Source organism: Aspergillus japonicus (assembly GCF_003184785.1).
Source record: "Aspergillus japonicus CBS 114.51 unplaced genomic scaffold BO86scaffold_5, whole genome shotgun sequence".
Classification (NCBI taxonomy): Eukaryota; Fungi; Ascomycota; class Eurotiomycetes; order Eurotiales; family Aspergillaceae; genus Aspergillus; species Aspergillus japonicus.
Window position 1 is genome coordinate 894296 of NW_020291642.1, and position 21802 is coordinate 916097.

Consider the following 21802-nt stretch of genomic DNA (forward strand, 5'->3'; position numbering starts at 1 on the left):
GTAGTAGTCCTTCTTGACCCTCACGCAAAAGTTAATGGCGGGTTTAGTGTACAGTACGAGACAACATGCTTCCTCAATCGAGCTTGCTTCCTCCTAGCTAGGTGATATTCTTCGCGCGTTCGGATTTTTTCTTCGTGGGGTATGCTACCTGTACTGGACTGGACTGTATGGACTGTATACTGTATGTATGTACATACTTCCCTCGAGAGAGGAGAGGCTAAGCGGATGTCACTAATATAGGGGCTCCCATGAGCTCGGTGCAGTGCAGTACTGTACCTCATTAGGAAAATGGGGACCCCCCTTCGTGTTCCGCGGAGAAAGAGAAAAGAAAACCAGTTTAAATGCCTGTGGGATAGAGTCAGTAGAGAGGACGTGAAAAGCAATAACACGCCAAAAGCCAAAGTCCAGGTCTAGAGTCAGAGTCACAAAAACTGTCAAGTTTAAATCGAGCCGAGGAACCAAAAACATGATGGATCAGATGAGGCGCGCGCGGGGGCGGGCGTTGTGGGCGTTGTGGGCGTTGTGGGCGTCATACCTGGGGTGTTTCTGCCTTTTGCTTTTTTTTTTTTTTTTTTTTTTTTTGAGGGTGGAGTATGTACTGTACATACAGTACTGTAGAGCAGGTGCTGTTGAGGTTGTTGACGATGGTGGTTTTATTGGTGGTGAGGGGGATGGTCAATTGGAGTGGAAGAGGAAGCAGAAGATCCTAGTTTCTGAATTGATCGACACTGGACTGGATTGTGAAGCTGCCGTATGCTCTGAATCCTTTTCCCTATTGTCTGGTTCATGGTGTACAGTACAGTCTCTACATACACTCAGCAGTGATTACTGAATACTTGGCAACAGCATTGCAACTGAACGCGGGGAATCGATACATCAGGGAGTACTCGATACATGCTGAGCACCAGAAAGAGGCAGAGACAGAGACAGATTCAAGCGTCACACAACAGCTGTTCGTAGAGGAATTCACCCATTAGTGCTGCTGCTGCTGCTGCTGCTGCTGCTGCTGCTGCTGCTGCTGGTAGACCAGGGGGCAGGCAACAACGGGAATGGTATCATGCATGGTACTTTTCTCTTCCTCTCCCTCGCCATCGCCATAGCATCGACCATTATTACATCCTATCCTGTATGGAGTCCATACCAACACCTCAACCCAATTTTCCCATCATGGAGGTCTTCAGGCAGCTAGCAGCAGCAGCAGCAGCAGCATCAGCATCATCAACATCTCCGATCGCCTCAATGGGATTAGGCAAACATGATGACAATCATACTGCGGCAGGAGGATACTGTATGAGTGGAAGGCTCCAATCTCATTTGCCTATTTGGGGGCTTGGAGGGCTAACGTGGAAGGCGGGGGAGAAGAAGAAGGAGAAGTAGACTTAGGGTACTTGCACGCACTGTGCAAGGACAGGGGATATGAGTGAGACATTGACATAAGACATGTAACATCTCCATCTCCATCTCCATCTCCAGATCGACTACGGAGGTAGTCCGCACCAGAACTATGAGAATTTCGAGGAATGGTGAGCTCTGGGGTTGATAGGTAGTACTCCGTAGTTACCTAGTCAGTCAATCAATTCCTGCCCCGATTCTTTCCACGCGAAGCGGGAAGCCAGGAAAATGTACCGGAGTCCACAACCGCCTTCAACCACAACCACAAACATCTGCAACGAGACCCCCTTCTTATCACTTCATCACATCTCCTTTGCCTTTGCCTTGTCTTCCCCCCGGCAAACTCAATGATACAGCTCTGCCGCGCCGGAGCAATACATGACCGCGGAATACCACCGACTCTTACTGAGAGAATAACGTTGGCTCGTATATCTCGATCGGGAAGGCTTGGGCCGAGGCTACACTCCCTTCCTCTCGTTGCCTGATTATCACAACAACCCTCCATTGCGGCCTGCAGAAAGAAAAGGGTGATGGAACAGCAAACATGGGATGAGGTTGATGATTTAGGCAAGGGACAAGCTGAAGCATCCGGGGGAAGGAGGAGAAGGAGGCGTGATATTGGCGAGGGTCCAGGGAAATCGATAGGAACGGAGCGCCTTCGATGGACAGCACTCTGCGGCAAACAACACTTCTTCAGAGCCTGGACTTGTGTGATAGTGATTCACAGCTGAAATGGCAATCAATATGTGGCACGGATATTGATAGGTGCTGTGTGTGCTCTCCTATTCCACCGGCAAGTAGCAGTCTACTCGACAAACTACATTGTAAATATGGAAGGCTGTTGGTCAGCACCGTAGTTCGAAATAGACATCAGAGCTGGAGATGAGCAAACAGAGTCAGAAACGGCCAGCTTGGCACTTCGACTGACACCTGCGTCATGTTGTTCGAGATCACATGGCGACACTGGCAGCCTGCAGCCTGGAGAGTTTAGTGGGATCCTTAGGCCCCAGAACAGGGCATAAGGCATCAACAGCTTCACTTCTCGTCTAGAGTCAACTAGCCCAACCACCATATGCACTTCATCAAGTCACCCAACAGTTCCCACTTCCCAACCATGACGAAGACATCAGCTGTCTGGTGAAGTGGAGAAGGGGGGAAAAACCGCCATCGCATCGCATCGCATCGCATCGCTCATCGGTTATCCCCTCCGTCCACTGTTTCGATTGCCCCGCATCCGTTTATCCTCCTGTCCCCCTCCACAAACGCAACCCAAATGTCCCAGACCAATTCGGAACAACAGGTTGGAACACGAGGGCACCTGGCAGTGGGATGCAAAAAACCAAGAACACAACCCACCCAATGGTCGAACACCCTGAGGTATGGTCAAGTTACCTTAGGTTAGTAACCATCTCAAGCACAACTAACCTAAACTGAAGCTAACCTTCTGGGTCCAGTCACCCAGGCTCCGTTGACTCCCTCCCCTCTTTCTCTCGCTCTATCGATTCCAACAGAAAGCAACAATTCTAGAGTCTAGATTGTTCCGACACAATCAAGTTTTCCCCAGAAAATACGAACAATTCAAGACTCCAGAAAATAGGAGGGTAGGCCTAGACCCGATCGTCTGGGTTCGGACTTGGTCTATCTGTCACTTTTTGTCCTGTTCATACGGGGTTTCCAGTTCCAGCTCGTAGGTAGTCGAGGAGGAAGACCCAACAAAGGGGGGGAAGGGGTGACCAGTACAGTACAGACAGCTGCTGTAGCTTACTTATCCCAATCCCGCAATTATCAAGGTGCAATAGGGCACACCGCATCACGCTAATGGATTGGCAATTTGTTCTGCTACAGTTAGTTGAGTTGTGGCGGCGGCTGCCCCGGGCTGCAAGAGATGCTGCAAACTCACTCACTCACTCACTTATCGCATGTCTAACTAGCAGCAGAGGAGGTTAGTCTCGTGTAAACATGAGAGCGTCGAAGCTAAGCCAGTGACGGTGGTAGTCCTCTAAGTTAGCTGGAGTGCTGTACTGTACGGAGAAGTACTCTCCCTACGGCGACTAAGAAATAATCCCTGCCATAGGCATTAAGCAAAAAGCATCGCAGCGCATCAACGTCATCATCCTCCACTTTTCTTCTTTTCGTGCTCCGAGCACCCCCGTCAGTTAACCGCTGGGTAACAATGTACGGAGTACATACAGTACACACCTCTCTTCAATCCGGCAAACCAGCCAAACCCAAACAGACCCATTGTTCCAAATCTACGGCATGAGATCGTCCTTCCCAAAGAAAGCGACGTGAGTCTAGTTAGTCTCGGTCCGGCCCTCTTTCTCCTCTCTCTCCCTTTCGGCGCAAGTGATAAGGAAAGGGTAAAGATCAACCCCAAATCCTGATTTTCGTTTTCTCATCCGTCCACTTCAATGCGGAAACTACATCCCACTGGCTCAGAACGCATGCCCCCCTTCCTTTAAAATGAAATCAGGATTTCCTCCGGGCCGGCCATGGCTTTGGCGGTTTTAGCTAGAGCCTAGTCTAGGGGTACCAGACACCCAGACTAGGGTTGAGTTGTCCACTTCAGTCGACATTCCACAAATCCCCGACGGGTGAAGGATTGGTTTAATCTATTGCCCGGAGTTAGTTTCCATGGCTGTTCTGATAGGGCTGGTTTTCGGGGCAAAGCCTTTCCCCCTCCCCCCCCCCCCCCTACTCGATTTGAGATAGATCGATAGATGGCCCCGGAAGTAAGATAGATAGATAGACACACTTGTCTACAGTACGGGAGCCTCCCCGTACCAAGAATATTCCTTGTCCCTAACTACTGGACGGCAATCTATTCTTTTTTTGTCTCTGGTCGACCTTGGGGATAGATTCCGTCTTTTCACATGCGAGCTTTTTTTTTTTTTTTTTTTTTTTTTTCATTTTTGCCGCCGTGAACGGGAGGTCTGGACCGTTACTACTACGTAGAATTTGATGTCGATTGAAGGTGTTGATCAGTAAGTCGGCGTGGTGGATAGGTAGTAGAGAGGTGTAGATCCGTGAAAGCTGGATACATAACCAACAGAGCAAATAGACAAATCGGAGGCGGGGATGAGATGTCATGACGGGACGGGGAATGGTTGGGATTGCTGGACGCATGTTGCGTTGCATAGTATAGATTGCAAGTTATCTCGGTATAAGGTTTCGATCGGGAGAGGCGCTCTCCACCGGGGTGGGTGTGTTCCACCACGATGGGCTGGTGGCGTTTGACGCTGGCGTGGGCGTGGGCGTGGGCGTTATTGTGCTTTGGTTATTGAAACATGACATCTCAACCTGAATTCCCCGAGGAGGGGAGAAGGGGAGGGGTGGACAACGAACACCTGACAGGACGGGACTCCGGGCTTAGTACTGGGCTTCTACACATCGGGCTATGGGCCTTTTCTTGAGAACTGGAATGGTAAGTGGTGCGGTGCGGTGCGGTGCGGTACGGTACGGTGTGGTGTGGTTAAATCAGATACTAGATAGCTAACTGGGTCTGTCGCGGCTGTTGGGGTTTATGCGACTAGCAGATAATCTAACCAGAGAAAAACAAAAAGGGCGAGATGCATTCTCTCTCTCTCTCTCTCATCGCCGATTTCCCGCATAGCCGTCCGTCTTATCTAGTTCGCTCAGTTACCACTAAGTTACCTGGTACGGAGTACTCACCCCCCTCCCCTCCCCTCCGGACGCCATCTGGTGGAGCCCCGAAGTCCGCCAGCCGTTTCAGCATCCCGTCGATCCTTGGCTGACGTGGGTTGTACAGTCCAGTTCAGCTGCAGACAACTAACCTTACAGACCAACAGCACCCGCCGTCAAAAAAAGCTGTGACCACTCATCCAGGGGCATCAGATCACCACATCGTGCAGCCTTCGTTGCCTTCGGCGCTACACGGCGAACTCATATCTCTCCAACCAAATCGAGCTACCGGCATCGACCGATCGTCCCAAAGACCTACCCATGTACAGTACCTTACCACTGGGCGTCCGTCGTGCGCCGCCTCGTCACCACACTCTAGCTCCAAGGGACAGACCATGTGGGGAGTTAAGCAATTCTTCCAAAATAAGTACATGCAGCCACATTTCCAAATGGGTGGCAATCATCCCCCACCACTCCTCTTTCGGCGGCAACTGCTCGCCATCGGGCATCAGGGCAGAAACCAGGCCATGCCGGAAAACAAATGACAGCCTCTCAGAGCTCGCAACAAGGTATCAAGAAAAACACAAAAGTACGACAGAAGGCCTCCTCCCGCCCATTAGGATCAAACTCGATTTGCAACAATAGGCTTAAAATCAGGACGAGCAATAAATAGTCTGTAAGATGCTAAGATACGGGGCCAAAGAAAAGAGACCAGAATATGAACTCGTAAACAACACTCGTGGACATCTCTGTATGAAGGGTGGAGTGGAGCCTGATATCTCGACAATTTCGACAGTTGGACCTCAGAACCATCAACTTTGTCGGAAATAAAACGATGCACTGGGATAACCCAAGAAACGAGCATTCACATCAACCAGGGAGTGGCTAGATTTCATGTGAGCCACATCCTCTCAGCCAACGCTGAGGAACCCCCAGTCAGTGCCTTCAGGCTGGCTCAGGATGTATCCATGTCGTGGGTAATCGTAACGCTGCTGTTGCTGCTGTTGCTGCTGCTGCTGCTGTTGCGCGTGTGGGTGGTGCTGGACGTAGTGCATGTATGGCTGCTGTACATGAGGAATGTCAGCCGACAACGTGACCGGCACGCTGGGCGCAACCACCGGGGACTGCTCATGGAAGGGCACGGACGTGATCTGCACATACTGGTGCGGGTAGTAATTGTGGTGCGGCGGTAGCGTGGTGGTGTAGCCGAAGTGTGCCTGTGGAAGAATGTACTGTGGTTGATGCGGCGCAGAGATGGCAGCCGGCGGCTGATACTCCTGGTCAGAAGCAGGATCCTCTGACGACGTGCGGCTCGCGGCCGCTCCATGTGTTTTCTCATGGTGTTTAGTCAATGTAGTCTTGCGGCAGAAGCTATCGAAGATCAGAGGCTAGCTTTCACGGCATTCATGATTTGTACGTACCTTCGTTCACAGGTAGGCTCTTGGCAGATATAGGGGCGCTTTCCGGTGTGGATCCTTCGATGACGGGCCAGACTCGATGACTAGAACGGTCAGCTTTGATGTCCGGCAAGAGGGAATGATCAGCACCACGCACATCCGAGAAAGCTTTGCCGCATCCTTCGTGGTCGCACGAATGGGGCTTCTCGCCAGTATGCGTCCGCACATGTACTGTCAGGGCACTCCGCTGGATGAAACTCTTCTTGCAGTCCTCATGATTGCAGTGGTAAGGTCGCTCGTTGGTGTGGATGCGGTAGTGCCTGCAGAGATCGGATTTGCGGTTGAAGGACTAGGCAAGATCGTCAGTATAGTTCGTACACCCGGTTGGCTCAGGCCATGATTGAATGTGCATGAGCCATAGCTAAAACCAAATAAATACCTTATTGCAGCCAGGCCAAGAGCAATTAAAGTCGCGTCCATTGCCGGGGGCCATGGTCGCTGCAGGACGAATGTTTGCCGCGGCGTGAAGTGTCACGGGGGGGTGTGGGCCGCGATAAGGTATGTGACCGCCGCGAGAGATCGACGGGGTGATAGGTAGAAGGTGAGAAGGAGACAGATTGGTGGTAAAGCAGGATATGGCTAAACGTATACAGGAAGACACAAGATGGCGTTTAACAATTGGCGGGTTAGAGAGTCTGGAGAGCTTGGAGGAGAGAGTCGAAGATAAAGGGAGTGAGGAGAAGAAAAGCGAGGAAGGAGGTTGAGGAGGCGAATACTAGTATAGCAGGAATGTCGCAGCGAATTAAGTATGAAAGTCTGCAGCGCCGCTAACAATCATTGGCGGCGACAGGCAAACCAGTCATTTGACAGCCAAGTCGCAGGCTGGATGATGAATCAAATAGGTAAGCGCAGCGAGCAGTCCAGGCCAACAACTTTTGAGGCTGGACTATAATAAGCTGAAGGAAGAGGAGGAGGAGGTAAGAGGAGGTCAAGTAGTAATCCCAGTAGTAGTAATAGTGGTGGTGGTGGTGGCCGAGTCCAGAGTAGCCGATAATAATAACAATAATAACAATAGTACGAGCCGTGCTCCTTTCGTATTGGAAACAACGGTTCTAATGATAATTATTATCGATGACAACAGCAACCACAAGATCGATCTCTTTGACGAAGCCCTCCGAGAAAGGCTCTTGGATTTGGACAAAGTTGCAATGCGATGGTGGTACAAGGGCAGCTGCTGCAATTCTTAAGTTCTGTTCTCGCCAGGTACAAGCGGACCGGCCCAGGGTGGAGGATGGAGTGTAGTGGGGATAATTTGAAAGAGGAGCCCCCCTGGTTGACCGGAGAGAGGCAAAGACAGATGATAAAAAGATAGAAGAGAGATCCGAGGTTGGGAGTCAAGAGCAAGAAATACTCTACGTTGAAAGGAGCAGCTGCACGAAGGAAAGGAAAGGAAAGGAGCTGACAGTTCTGTCAGTTCCCTACAAATACAAGCAGAACAACAACATTAGAGAGAGCTTGGCCTAGTAGTAAGTAGTAAGTTAGCATTTAGTTAGTAGTAGTAACTTAGTCGTAGTCTGTTTAATATTTTTATTTTTCTCCATCTAATTTATTTAGTCTTATTATTATTTCATCTCAGTCGATTTTATTTTTCATCTGTCTCTCTCTCTCTCTCTCTCTTGCTCTCTCTTGCTCCCCCCCCCCTCCCCTTCTGCATTTAATTTAGCTCAGAATTATTATCATTTTTCTTTTTTCCTGACCAAAAAAAGAGAAAAGAAAAAGAAAAAGAAAAAAAAAAAAACTCTCGCAGTTCCTCATGTTTCGCCTCCCCATCTTTTCATTTCTCGCCGCGTATTTTAACGCCGCATACCTCATTCACGGTACCTGGGAAGTACCTAGTCACTAGGCTTGTTGATTACATATCCATCAGTTCCCACCAGGGAACCCCAATGAGTAACTTAGAATAGTTAGTAGCTCCGCTGGATCGACCTTTCTCATACTTCCACCAAGACTCCAATGAAGAAGATCGGGAGATAGCTTCCGCGGGGGAGGGGAGAGGTAGAGGGAATCTGCAGAAGAGCGACAGCCAGAGAACGATAATAACACAAAACACCGACCCGACAAGTGCTCCCAACCAGCAAGGCAACGACGACCTGATTAGTCTGGACACTCCATACCTTATGATCGAAGTACAGAGTACTTCGTACAGACATGCAGATACACTCCCACCACCGCACATATGCACACCGAACAACGCAGGTAAGCCGTGGGGTGGGCTGTCTCCTTATGTCTACCAAGCAGTGGGCACTTTGATTTAGGAACTCCCCTTAAAATGACAGGCCGAGGAGGCGTCCACTGGGGCCCGCTGTCGCGATGCCTGGGGTAAATCACTTGCCTAAGCCGAGGTCGCCGGAAGACCCAACCTTTAAGACCAGGAGCAGAGGCAGCCTGAGCGAGTGAGGGAGGGAGGTTTATTATTATTATCACCTACGAAAGCGGTTTTGCTACAAGTGCAGCAGGAACGAACACCTGTCCAAGAGAACGTTAGAAATGAAAGGATGCCTACGTAATTGCTATTTTTCTTTTCTGCATTCTCATCCTACAGAACAGTCTTTCTCCAGTCAGGGCTAGGTTGATTTTGGGAATTGGGTGGAAAGAGAAGACCAGGAAGAGGAGAGGAGACAGAGAGACAGAGAGAGACAGAGAGAGAGAGAGAGAGGGGGGGGGGGGGGGGGGAAGGAGGGGAACACCAAAATCCCCACCGGATCCGCCTGTGCCTTAGAATGCTGAGAGGCTAGTATATAGACTCGACCAATAAACACGCCTAAGACCGCAGGCTGGCCTTGGGTTAAACCCACTAGTCTGCAGATGGTTTAGCAGCCTGCATTCGAAGATGTAATCTGGACTTCAGCACTAGTATCAGATAGTAATTGGAGTCGTCGGCCGCATCTAGTACGTAACATTACCTAGCAATATGTAATGCTTCCCATACTTTACTTACTTTTACTTACGAGTACATATTTGCTTCGTGCTGTAGTTGATTCTTGCTGGATACGAACAAACCCCAGATCGCAGACTTCCAACAACCCAGGCAAACGTGCTCTGGCAGTCTCGGGAGATACCTGCACAGATCAATGGCAGAAGTGAAAGGCAATGTCATCCATTTTCAATAGAACTGAGAAGGTTATCGTATAATTGCAGACATAAAATGGGAACTGGAGAAGTATCACAGCAGACTCACTCCAATACAGCCCGCAGTAAGTCGGGGCACAGACTGCCCCGTACCACACTGGTATGCTTAGAGTGTGGACCAACAGCAAGCTAGGCCAAGTAAGCCAAGGTGTCTCTGGAAGTGTACTGTACAGTATCCGCATACCGCAGACGTACCAAGACACACCACGTTACTTTTCGCTTGCTGACATCAAATAACCCCGTATCCCTTTGGTCCTCGTTCAATCCTGGCGGTAACTTAAAGATGATACCTATTTGTACGTACATAGTAGGTGAACCAAGTATGTATGTAATTCAACTAACCTGGTGCCAGACAATCCCACACCCAAACCAAGGTCCATCCATCAATTGCCAGTCTCTATCCCCGCGATCGAGCTGGAATTAGATTCCATGACTGGAGCTTTCGGCAACCTGCCTGCCTGATTCGCAAGCGGAACTGACCGCCAGCAGCGCGTACCGAACAGGAAGTGACATGGGGAACAGCCGAAAGAGGGAAGCTGCCATAAGACTTAGTGACAGGCGAGGCAACACCAGCCGGGAAATTATCAGCAAGGGATAAATTAATGTTAGTAGGCGATGCAACAATTCTCTACCCCCCCCCTCCTCCCTTCCTCTGGCCAAGTATGGGGAACATTTGAAGCTAGTCCAGAGCAGCTCTCTCCTTCGAGGGATTGGTAAGGTATCAATCATCCAGCCATCCATCCATCGATTCCATCGATTCCATCGGATGAGAGAACCGGGAGGTGGGCCATGGTTCTTCCTACAATGCCGCCCTGGCTCGTCGGTCCGGATTAACTGCTACTTGGCCCGAATAGGCAGTAGTTGTCCTGGTTCTGGGATGATTCAAAGTCGACCAAGAGTGAACAGATGATATCTTTGGCGATATCGATTGGCTCTATCGTATATTCTAGGATAGGGGGACAATCGCAAACGAGAACGCCACGGCTTACCACCGCGGCTCTAACGATATGCTAATTCGAGGCCGTCCAGGTGAAACGCCAACGATCCTCTAACTCCGATCAGTATCATCGTATCGCATCATGGGGAGGTCTTATCATCGATAAAGGGAGAATCCGGAGGTGCCATTTCTCCACGTGGCGGGCTTCCAAACCCATCTGGCCCCCACAAAGCGAGCTCCTGTGAGGACCTTGTACGGAGTACTGCGAAGGGAGCTTTCACCTTTCTGATTGCTCTATGAGTCAGTCAATAGCTAGACTGACAAGCTGACAGACAACCTGAGTTGACTCTCCCCCACCCCTCCTAAACCAGGGAGCAAGGACCACCTAGCAGCGGGTCGGTACAAGCTCTCATGCTCTCTCCATGCCCTAGTCGACCACCCCCTCCCCCCCGTCCCCCTGTCCCCCTTCCTTCCGCCCGTTCCACCGTGGCCATTCATTATCAGTCTGATAAGCGGAAATAAGCTATACTTACATCCGAGGCGATTCAATAGCTATCCGTTGTCCGTTGACAGAATTGCCATTTGCAGCAGAGCGACCAGCAAAGAGGCGTACGTTGTGGCTTGCAGGCGCGTAGCTCTGTCTGCTTGTGGAGCTTGCGTGTTTTCTCTCTCTTCTTTATCTTCTTCTTCAAACACACACATATCCTTCCTCTAATTTTATCCTGTCATCATCAAGCAAACCATTTTCGATGTTCGTGGATTCAAATCCACATGGTCTAGATCTGACGTTTTATCACGATCAAATGAACGAATTGACCAGTGGAATGAGTTATGACTTGTGAGGCTTTTTGGGCGAGTGGGGGGAAATCCTAAGGTAGTTCAGCTCCGACAGCTTAAGTTAGTGGATCCTTCGTTCATCCTCCTCCACGCCTCCCCCCCATCCCTCATCCCAATAATGACAGCGGGTTATATCAAGGGATGATGGGCCGACGATGAAACAAAGACCGACCATCACCGCCTTTGCTATGTATTTCTGAAGTAGGAGTCTAGTAGCGAACCGCCCACTTTTCCTCGCCGACTTAAGGTTTGGCCATTCATGGGGTGGGGGCCGGGGGAGAAAGAGAGAAGTCAAGGGAAAAGAGAAACTAAACTGATAAAGGAATCCACTTCGACAATCCATCCAGATTACTCCCTGAACCCGGGAATGGTCACTCCTGTCAGTTCTGTCAGTATCTACAGAAACACACACCACCACATCCACATCCACAATCACCGATCATCAAATCTGCAATGCACTGAACAGATCGTCATCCGCTGGACAGATAAAGTTTTTTTTTTTTGGTCTACATCGTTGGTCCAGCAAATAACTGCCTGTTTTTTCTTGCCCCCTCCGGCAGTTGTCACATTTCCCCCGTAGTGACTGTGCCTATCTACTGGTAAGTTCATCGTCGTGGTGCTATCTATCTCTAGCGGGGAAGAGGGTTGCATGATCGGACAAACTGCCAAATGTCGCCGACGGAGAGTTTTATTCTCCCCTCTTGACCCTGGTCCACTAGTACTAAGTAGCTAGCCGGCTGCGTTCGTCGAAGTATATATCGACTATCCCATTGAAAGCGGTTTCTAGGTCTGCATTCCTCACACATTATGCTACCTAGGTATTGCCAATATAGCTCGATCAGCGAGTTCACTGTCCACTGTAACTTAGAGGTACATAAGTTATACTTCGACATCCCTGGGGCTACGAATAATATCAACGGAGCGAAGCTTCCCGCTACCTGACATGGATGACGATTAAGCGACGGAGTAGTGACTCAGAGGGCAAACCTGTGGTCGTGAAAGGGAATAGACTATCCTCGTATTTGTCCACGGCGGGTATGGCATAAGGTAGGTAGTCGATTGGATACTATCGAAAGAAACGAAACCCTCGATAGGTTATACCTAGATGGAAAAAAAAACAACCCATATCGTCAATTCCCATAAGGGTGATAAACCCGTGGCGACCTGGAATCACCATCACGGCGAAGGAAACGAGGAAACCAGAGAGCGAGATCATCCGTTGAAGGGTTGCGTCTATCTACATATCACTAGCGGGTAACTCCGACAGATGACATGACATGGATGGACTCCAGGTGAGACATCCATCCATCCATCCATCCATCCCATTCCTCGCGCGGCGTGGCGAGTCATCGCTGTTGAAGTAAGTTACTCACTCTATTTTAGGTGGTTGCCATCGGCTCTGACGGGAGGAGGATACCTACTCACCAGACTAGTCGAGTCACGCCAGAGCTTGGCTCTGTCTGCCGTCCATCGATTGGACCCGTTGACGCGCCACGGACGAGAAGAAGGCTGGCTGCTAACTTACTAGGTGTAGCTATAACTTACCACCCACAACTATTATTACCCTTACAGCCATAATTCCATCTGTTATGGCCCCAGATCTTCCCACTGACTGAAGTAACTCCGTGACTTGGATTTATAATCGTTTCCCCCCCATCCCTTTCCTTCATCCTTCTTGGCTTGGGGTGCGGGTTATGTCAGACAATCTACGCCGGACTCGGCGAGAGTGAGCGTGAGCTTAATACAAGTGAGTTAAGACCAAGAAGTCCGTAGTCTTCTTTCCAAGAAAGAATATAATCGCGAGGACCTTGGTCGACGAACGGGCCGGACGCAGGTGGGTATCCTCATCTGGGAATTCGTACACGCTGGAGTTGAACTTATCTGAAAGGAGAGAGTGTACATAACAGTACGTAGTAAATTATATCTGTGCAGCAGCGGAAGCTACAGTTGCTATACGTAGCGGGTCCTATACAAAATGGATACAATAGCCTCTAACCCTCTCCTCTCTATGTTTAGCTTAGCTTTAGGTTTTCGAACGATGTGCGGCGCGGTCACAGTACCTCTCCGTAAAAAAAAAAAAAAAGCGATCCGCATGCTGTCTGGATCGCAAGCCCACATACTCCGTACAGAAGCAGAAGAGGTCGCCTCCCCGACCCCCCTTCCGGCCCCATCTCTTTTTCTGACATAGGGTTATCGAGTCCCGAGTGCCACAGTTACAGTGCATGCAGTGTGGCAGCTCTCCCTTTCCCCCCCCCCCCCCCCCCTCTCTCCGCCAAACCTTAGTGAGAGGAACCCATCAATCAAAAGCGCGGAACTTCATACGCCAGCTGCAGTCCACGGTGACGCCGGGTCTGCCGATCTTTTTTTGGAGGGCAGAGTGGTGGTCAGTAAAGAGTGGAAGCTCACGGGAGAATGTATGGAGTACCGTAAATTGTCTCAACACACCGGTACTAGTCTAATAGCTGCAGCTGGAGATAGACGGTTCGAATCTAACCTGAGGAGGCTGACTCCTTCTGATTTTAAAGTTGTTTGGTCTGCTGGGATATTGCTAGCAGATGGTTGTTAGGGAAAGAGGGGCGCAGTGGAGGAGGTAGCTAGGTAATTAGACACCATTCTTGGCGATTGTTTTTCGCCTAACCTTATTTTATTACTATGTCCATCCCTCTTCCCAAGAAAAGAAGGGGAGGCAACAATCGCAACAAATACTGTAATTCTATATTCGACAATGGTGCTAAGCAGTCAATATAACTGAGACTGGGTAGACAAAGAGGTGAACATAGAATAACACAAGAGCGTTACGACGGGAAGCAGAATGAATTAAAAGTACGAGATGATCATGTGGAAGGAAAGCATTTCTCCCTTTTTACCCTTTGGGATATGACAGTTTGATGGATCGAATTCTACTTCGTCGCGGTCGTCTGTCACAAAGGGCGGTGGTTTCGTTTCATACTCATCTCACCCGGATGGCACGATGAAGAGGGGGGAGGCGTCGTTGGCTACTATCTAGGTGGATTTGCAGGGATTGCAGAACAGTAGTAGCATGATTCGATCAATGGGTGAGAAAGGGACGGATGACAACAGGAGCGTAGGTTTGACTACAGCTACTCCGGACAGATTCACTACTAGTCAATGCCTACTAGGCACCTGGTAGCTATACAAGACTCCTGACGTGTTAATCCAAGGGAAAAGGAAGGAAGGAATCATGACGTCGTTCAGCTGACAGCTTAAGGTAGTTATACTTAGCAGTAAACTAGTCACTTCTAAGTTAGTGGTTGACCTAGTACTAGCAGGTAGTAAGCGCTTCCGGCACCAGAACCCAGGTACCTGGTCGCTGGTTCCCAGTCTATCCTGTGTTGTGCTGTTCTCCCGTCGCAGGCGAGAGACATCATGTGTGTTTGTTGTGTGTTTCTTACCACTAACTGCGGGCTGTTACCGCCCTCTTATCTCTTTTGGGAGCTGTCCCCATCGGACATTGCAGGTTAATCCGCGAGGCGAAGATAGGTAAGGTACTGTTACCTTCCCATCCCTGCCGCCCCTCCAGATGCATGAGTTAGCCGAAGTCAACAGGGAGGGGGGTGGAGGGGAGGAGAAGGAGGAGTGAGTTGGTGTCGAATTGCCCAGTAGTATTCGTGATTGTGACTAGTCCCGATCAGGGAATTGGGAGGTTCAAAATGGAGAGAGGGTTGCGACACTTGAGGCTTGCGAGCAGTGATGCAGGACCGAATAACGGCGGTGGGCGGGAGAGCGGGTAATTGACACTAACCCCACTCCAGTAATTTTCATGGTTGTGCAAACTAGTTCGGACTAGTGGGCGAGTCGTTGTTGAGATATGATCCTGGATCCCAGCCTCGTCATCGTATGGCTGAGATGTGATTGGAAACGGGTGAGACCGTGACTGAGAGGAGGAGAAAAATGGATTACAAAAATAGACTAGTAACTAGTGGTTACTGGTTAGACAGACTAGGGGACATTACCAATTACCAATTTACCCCCCTCCTCTGGAGATAACTTATTTGCTTACCAGGGCTTCCACCTCCTCCAGCATCGCTGACTGGCTGGCTTTTCAGCCGGGGTTTAGAAAGGTTGACAGAGAAGGGGGGTGGGTTTATGCACGACTTCACTGGTATTACCTCAAGCATGGATAACCGATGCTGAGGTTCCTAGCTACTCTGCACATACTATTTAAGAATTGGTCTACCTAAGCCTGGTAAACCGACTGACTGAGTTGCCTTTTCTCATGCTCTTTCCAGTTCAAGTGGGCGTCCGCCTTGGGGCTTCCTCAATTGTTAACACATGCCAGCATCAATTGGTTAGGTGAACTTCCAATGCGTGACGAGTCAATCGATACCCCGCATTTCCCGGGAGGCTTCCTTTTTTTTTTTTTTTACTCGAGTGCGCGATGAGCGAAAGACAACTGAGAAGATTGTCGTCGGAGAAGGGGAAATATCGCGAGAGGATCACCCATGTGACAAAACGAGAAAAAGGGAGATGAGTGGCCAGTCCTGGATTAAACCAGTGAAGGTGCAATCAATATCTGAGAAAGCTGAGGGGACGGAGTACTGGCCTGAGGCTAGGCGAAAAGATGCTGACCGGCTTCTCTGCTTTGCATTGCTGCCCATCAGCCCCAATCCAAGCCAAGGCATCGAAATGATATGCGTCTCATGATGTTGTTGACCTCCTTCCAGCCTACAGTTTCCGTATCTTCCGCATACTCTTTTCCCAGAGGGAGACTACGGTAACCATAAACTCCACCCATCATGGTGTCCCCACCACATATACTTTCTATCTACTGCCTGACTAGTAGCTATTCACCTCACAGGTCGTTTATTGTTTATTGGACAGGTGCATATGACTCGCACCAGTCTCCATCAAAGGTGGTTCTGGCCGCCCTTCGGAACCAAATTCCAGCCCATAGTATAGCGGGAATGCCGCTCGCCTGCCTCGGGTTGATAATCGATGCCTTAATCGTCGGATACTACTGCACCTCCCAAAACAGATCTGGGTCTCCTGCACTCGAATGGAGGCATGTATGCATGTACGAGTAACTGTGTAGTACTGGAAGAAGATGCATGAGTTATCCCCGCTTTTGTCCCCGTCCATCGGTGACTTACTGACCCGAGGGACAAGACCCTCAAGACCTTAGGTCTCAAGACTATTATTTTCTCATTCTGTGTCAACTTGCATGGGATGCGAAGCCGCGTTAGACTAAGCAGCCGCGGTCGCCTTCCGGATGATGCTAGACATGCAGCTGAGTACATGTGTTTGGCGCGCATCGGACAAGTAATGCCTCCTAGTGGCCAGTGCCCAGAAATAAATCTCCGATTTGCATGTTGGATGAAATGCCCTGTCAGTGCGAGCTACTCGAGTACTAGGTACTGTACTGTACACTATATGGCCACGCACTATCGTGCTTCGATCTTGCGTTCAACGGCTTCTCTCGGTCCGGGGGGCTCAGGAAAGAAAGGGGGTTTAGAGGAGCGAACATCCACAGTATTTTCGATCTCGAATGGCGACTGAAATCGAGCGAATGAGAAAGAATCGTGATCTCGATGAACTCAACCAGTGCATGAAACATGGGATAATTGGCAAGTGCCTAAGGTACCTAGTAGCCAGCTAGCCTTATGGCGGCCAAGAGCGAGATTTGGAGACGTGATTGGCCTTTGCTTGACCATCCAGCATCCAGAACCTTTTTTCTTCTTTTGGCGGTTCCCACCGCCAGCGCCACGACGAATCACTGAGGGACTAAAGGGGAAAGCGAGGTTCACTGGTAATCTCGCATCGTCGTGGAACTCGGGAGGGGAATCATCATGCTGGTCATGATCGGGAATGAATGAAATGTCGGTGAGTTTCGGTCAATCACACGGGGCCGTTTCCGCTCGGTAGGAATTGTCTGCGATATTCAAATCCCATCCGTCGCCTCAAGGATCGCTCCCGTTCGGCGTTAGCGACTCTTAACAGACCCCGGATAAGGCGTGGGGAGGGAGGAAGGGAGGGGGTAAGAGGGCGACATAAGGATGGGAGGATACTTTTTCTTTTTCTTTTTTTTTTGTTGCCTCTTAGCAGCAGCGCCTCCACCCCCCTTGCAGGCGCGGGTCCCGATACGGTCTGGAATAGGTGATTGCGGATATCGCCGTGGATGGATAGTTGAATGAGGAGGAAGAAGATCATGAGCAATTCGTCAATTGGAGCGACTACGTCGGCTCGCTTACAATGAATAGATTCAGAACGCAGTAGTAGCAGTAGATAGTTTAGTAGTAAATATACATCACATGACCTACCTACCGGTAGCCTGGAGTCCAGAGACTCCTTCCTTGTTCGGCATTTGCCGCTATCGCGAGCCCAGCCGGTCAGATTAGCAGATGATGCTGGTAAAGGAATGAAATTGTTGAGTCGGATCTCTAAGGAGTGTCATGATCTGATTGATCTTTTCGATGAACTCTAAGTTTCCAGCGCACGCCGAGTGCAGTGGCTGTGTTTTGCTTACTCCTGTCTGGGTTTCGTTCCCACCCGGCCGGGCCGACCACTGAGAGTCACCCGTACTACCCATACTCATACTGCCGGTAAACCACTCGCCAACGTAACTTATGGCCATCTCCTTCATTTCGTTAATCCCATAGGTACGATACAGTTACATGGTCTCATTTAGATTAAGAGGCACGATGGAAAGCCGCAGACTCGAATCACTATTGACCTGGCCTATGACGTACACAAACAATCTAATTTTCATTTATAAGCATCCTAGGTTGAGGCCATCATCCTTCGCGTGAAGCATCAACTAAATCACCTGGTGGTCGCTGGCGTAATCATGGCTGCCGAACGTCAAGTATAAGCTGCCAACGACCAGGGGGACTGTGCTCCCAATGTTCCAGTTGAGCCTCCTGTCACCTGCTCTCCAGCCAACGGAGAGATTCTTCACTCTTTCTATGCATCATTTTCACCCAGACGATGAACCTTAAGGATCCCGCGGTCTGAGAGATCATATGCGAAGAGGGCTAAGAAGACGCCAGCCTTTCAGAGTCAGTCCAGGGGCCGACTATAGCCGTGCCTCAACGGCTCGTCCAGGCCCAAGAATCGATCCAGCAGTCATCACTTGCGACCCAAAAAAAGGAACTGAAGGAAGTAGGTAAGACCACATGTCTCTCATTTTATCTCATAGTTCAAGATTTTAACTTCTTAGAAGGATGATGCTGCCGCCCAACTCCCTGCTTGGGGGGAGGGGGGGCAAAAATCGCCCTTCGGGATTCATTCGTTATGCTCTATTGCGTTTCTCCGCCTTTGCTAATTCTCGCATGAGAATCCTTCATGCTGACAGATCAACTGTCAAGAGAGAGAGAGAGAGAGAGAGAGAGAAAGGAGTCGGTCGGTCATAATAGCCTCATGGTCATGGCGTTGCCATGCCATGCCATCGCGCGCGGCTCCATATCATCGCATGCAGTCTGAAGTTAGCGGGCGCTTTGGCCATCTTCGAAAGGAAGAATACGACCCAGCCCCAGACTAGATCGGTTTATCTCCTCAATCATATCGATTATCCTTGTTAGCCAGCATCCAAAGGGAGTTGGATTGCCAGTAGATCGAACCTTACCGCCTGGTAACTTATCACCGGGGTGCCGTGTTGTTGTTGTTTCTATGGTGTGACTCCTTGTTTTCTCTTGGTGGCAGTATACCCCACGACTCCATGCATCGCTTGGTAATCTGTCAGCAGAATCTCCGCCTGCAATCCTGAACTCTCCTGAGCTGGCAGTGACTTCGGTGCCTAACTGATGGGGGAGTCAGGAGTGAGAGTTCTGGCTCGACATCTCAGGTTCCAGTAGATGCAGGTGGGACATCCTTGCTTGGACGGACGAGAGTAAGCTCATTCTCATACAGAATGTCACTCTTGCCAACCTAGGATACTGAGAGCTGGGAAAGTTTGCTGCCGCGCTGTCAATGGAACTTCCAGTATTAAGTTGTTGTAGAAACTGCACGTCTCTAGAAGTTTACACCTGAGACATCAACGGCAGCTGACCTGATATGTCACATGATCGTCCGCGATAAGGACCAATTACCTAAGAATGGAGCTTGTCGGGCAGGCCGCCTTTGCGCCGCCGGAAATCATGCGGGCCAAATAAACATGGTCGGACCTCGTCGTTCCTCTCCGTCCAAAAGGCCCGAGGGTGAGGATTCGGTGTTCCATCGAACAGAATAAGCTGCCATCATGGCCAATCACACCCACGAGGAAGATCTGGAGAACAGATCGATAATCCTAGTGACTGGGACAAACAGGTAAGCTCAGCTCCGCCCAATCGCATCGCTTCTAAGCTTCTCCCTGGCCCCTTATCCCGCCGCCAACACCAAACACAAATGTCGCGAGCAGAAGAGCACGGCGAGAACACCAACAAAGCAGCATCGTTAATTCAATCAGCGCTCTGACTAACACGATCCCTCTCTTCAAATCAGCGGTCTCGGCTTCTCAATATGTTGTCGGCTCGTCGACGACTTCCTCAAGTCCCCCGCCAACAACCACCGCAGCCTAGCGGTGGTCTTCACCACGCGCAGCACGAAGAAGGGCACTGAGACCCAGCAGCGTCTCCAGCAGCACCTGCAGAGCACGACAACACAAAACCCCGAGCATCGGGCCCGCATCACCTTCATCCCGGAAACCGTCGACCTCTCCAACCTGCCATCGACGCGCGCCTGCGCCCGGCGCCTCACGCGCACCCTCCCCAAGCTCGACGCCGTGATCCTCAACGCCGGTATCGGCGGCTGGACGGGCCTCAACTGGCCGCAGGCCGTCTGGGGGGTCCTGACGGACCTCGTCCACACCGTCTCCTGGCCGGGCTACAAGATCGCGCCCGTCGGCCTGCTCACGGCGCCGCAGACCACCACCCAGCGGGACCAGGAACCCCGCCTGGGCAACGTCTTCTGCGCCAACGTCTTCGGCCACTACATGCTCGCGCACAACCTGATGCCTCTACTCCGTCAGAGCTCATCCCCCCCGAGCGCCAGCAGCAGCCGCATCATCTGGGTCTCCAGCATCGAAGCCACCCTCCGGCATTTCTCCATCGACGACCTCCAGGGCCTCCGCACCGCCGCCCCCTACGAATCCTCCAAAGCCCTGACCGACATCCTCGCCCTGACCGCCGATCTACCCTCCACAAGCCCCTGGACCAAGTCGTTCTGCTCCACCACTTCCGCCAACACCTCCTCCACAGTCGCAACAAACAAGTCCCCGACCCTGGAAACCGAGGCCGAGGCCGAAACCAAACCCAACACCTACCTCGCGCACCCGGGCATCTGCGGCACGGCGATCCTCCCGCTCCCGCTCCCGCTCATCTACGCGATGCTGATCTCCTTCTGGCTAGCCCGCCTGCTGGGCTCCCCCTGGCACACGATGTGGACGTACCTGGGGGCGTGCGCGCCCGTGTGGCTGGCGCTGGGCAGCCAGGCCGAGCTGGACGCCGCCGAGGCGCCCTACCGGGCGCACCCGGGCGGCGGCCGCGTGAAGTGGGGATCCTCGAGTGACCGCCGCGGCCGCGACCGGGCCATCTCGACGGAGGTGGACGGCTGGGGCCACGGGGGCGTCGTCGGGCCCGCTGTCGTCGCGGCGGACCGGCTGCGGCGGCGCAAGCGCGGGGCCCGCGACCTCACGGCCGAGGAGCGGGTCGCCTTCGAGGAGCTGGGCCGCCAGTGCTGGCGGCGGATGGAGGAGCTGCGCATGCAGTGGGAGGGGATCCTCGACCGCGAGGAGGAGGAACTCGAGCTCAAGGGCAAGGATGCTGCCGCCGCTGAGCAATGATGAACGCGTTCCACGGGAAGGGAGAGAGATTCATCCTGTAACAAATCATGCTTCAAGTATTGCTGTATTACTACTGATGTACATTCATAATCAAATCATATAATCTACGATAATGGAATCGTTAATGGAATCGGCAAGGGAATCGATAATGGAAATGAAGTCACACCGACTACAGTAGAACTGAGCAAAGGCATTTCGCATTGATATTCTTTTTTCTTTTCTGGATTCTTGCCGCCCCGTATTTACATTCCTTGAAAAAAAAACCCTCCATGTCCACATACGTCATTAAAATCAGATAAGAGTATTAGTCCATATGCTCACCCCTTTCCCTTGAAGAAAACAGACACCGACCCAAGTTGAATGGAAGAAGGCAGAGAGACGACTAAGAACGATGGGCTGAAAAGCAGCTGCATCGTTGAGGGAAAAAAAGAAGAAGTCAAAAATGGAAAAAAAGGCGGGAATCGGACGTCGAGAGAAGTAACCAGATCGGGTCACAGTGCTGGTCAGAGAGACCGCAGAAAAAAAATTGAGATTAGTAGGTTTTACAGAAGAACAGACCCGAGTCAAGACACGCTTCCACCATCAAGGCCTCTAGCATGCGAAAGTCGGTCAATCAAGCACAAGACAAAAAGA

General features: G+C 50.9%; 5 protein-coding genes across 5 annotated transcripts; 3 read left to right on the forward strand and 2 right to left on the reverse strand.

Moving 5' to 3' along the window:
* Window positions 1-394: 394 nt before the first annotated feature.
* Window positions 395-980, forward strand: BO86DRAFT_166168 (uncharacterized protein). Its single transcript, XM_025666465.1, has one exon. The coding sequence runs from the start codon at window positions 467-469 to the stop codon at window positions 830-832; it is 366 nt and encodes a 121-aa protein (XP_025531678.1). The 5' UTR covers window positions 395-466; the 3' UTR covers window positions 833-980.
* On the reverse strand, window positions 920-2053 carry BO86DRAFT_166255 (uncharacterized protein). The gene is made up of 3 exons (XM_025666467.1): window positions 1627-2053; window positions 1272-1530; window positions 920-1185 (listed from the first exon to the last, which is right to left on the reverse strand). Exons 1-2 carry the CDS (start codon window positions 1895-1897, stop codon window positions 1319-1321), a joined length of 483 nt encoding a protein of 160 aa, XP_025531679.1. The 5' UTR covers window positions 1898-2053; the 3' UTR covers window positions 920-1185; window positions 1272-1318.
* Window positions 2054-4746: 2693 nt separating this feature from the next.
* BO86DRAFT_166510 (uncharacterized protein) lies at window positions 4747-5784 on the forward strand. Its single transcript, XM_025666468.1, has 2 exons — window positions 4747-5049; window positions 5194-5784. The coding sequence occupies exons 1-2, from the start codon at window positions 4962-4964 to the stop codon at window positions 5577-5579; spliced, it is 474 nt and encodes a 157-aa protein (XP_025531680.1). The 5' UTR covers window positions 4747-4961; the 3' UTR covers window positions 5580-5784.
* A 161-nt stretch (window positions 5785-5945) lies between these two features.
* BO86DRAFT_416023 (putative C2H2 finger domain protein) lies at window positions 5946-6924 on the reverse strand (the record flags this gene model as incomplete). Its single annotated transcript, XM_025674947.1, has 4 exons — window positions 5946-6405; window positions 6456-6535; window positions 6589-6780; window positions 6871-6924. 4 exons carry the CDS (start codon window positions 6922-6924, stop codon window positions 5946-5948), a joined length of 786 nt encoding a protein of 261 aa, XP_025531681.1.
* A 12664-nt stretch (window positions 6925-19588) lies between these two features.
* BO86DRAFT_278873 (3-keto-steroid reductase) lies at window positions 19589-21127 on the forward strand (the record flags this gene model as incomplete). Its single annotated transcript, XM_025667303.1, has 2 exons — window positions 19589-19656; window positions 19831-21127. Coding segments are annotated over 2 exons (1365 nt in total), but the record flags the coding sequence as incomplete, so codon positions are not given.
* Window positions 21128-21802: the final 675 nt, after the last annotated feature.

What these genes read in the sequence shown, in the direction of transcription:
- BO86DRAFT_166510 (XM_025666468.1), top strand. Translation starts at nt 4,962, where the DNA reads ATGCATTCTCTCTCTCTCTCTCTCATCGCCGATTTCCCGCATAGCCGT. An exon ending in AGTTACCACTAAGTTACCTG is followed by an intron (nt 5,050 to 5,193) that starts GTACGGAGTACT and finishes CTAACCTTACAG; the next exon opens with ACCAACAGCACCCGCCGTCA.
- BO86DRAFT_166255 (XM_025666467.1), bottom strand. Translation starts at nt 1,897, where the DNA reads ATGGAGGGTTGTTGTGATAATCAGGCAACGAGAGGAAGGGAGTGTAGC. An exon ending in GAAGGCGGTTGTGGACTCCG is followed by an intron (nt 1,531 to 1,626) that starts GTACATTTTCCT and finishes TATCAACCCCAG; the next exon opens with AGCTCACCATTCCTCGAAAT.
- BO86DRAFT_166168 (XM_025666465.1), top strand. Translation starts at nt 467, where the DNA reads ATGATGGATCAGATGAGGCGCGCGCGGGGGCGGGCGTTGTGGGCGTTG.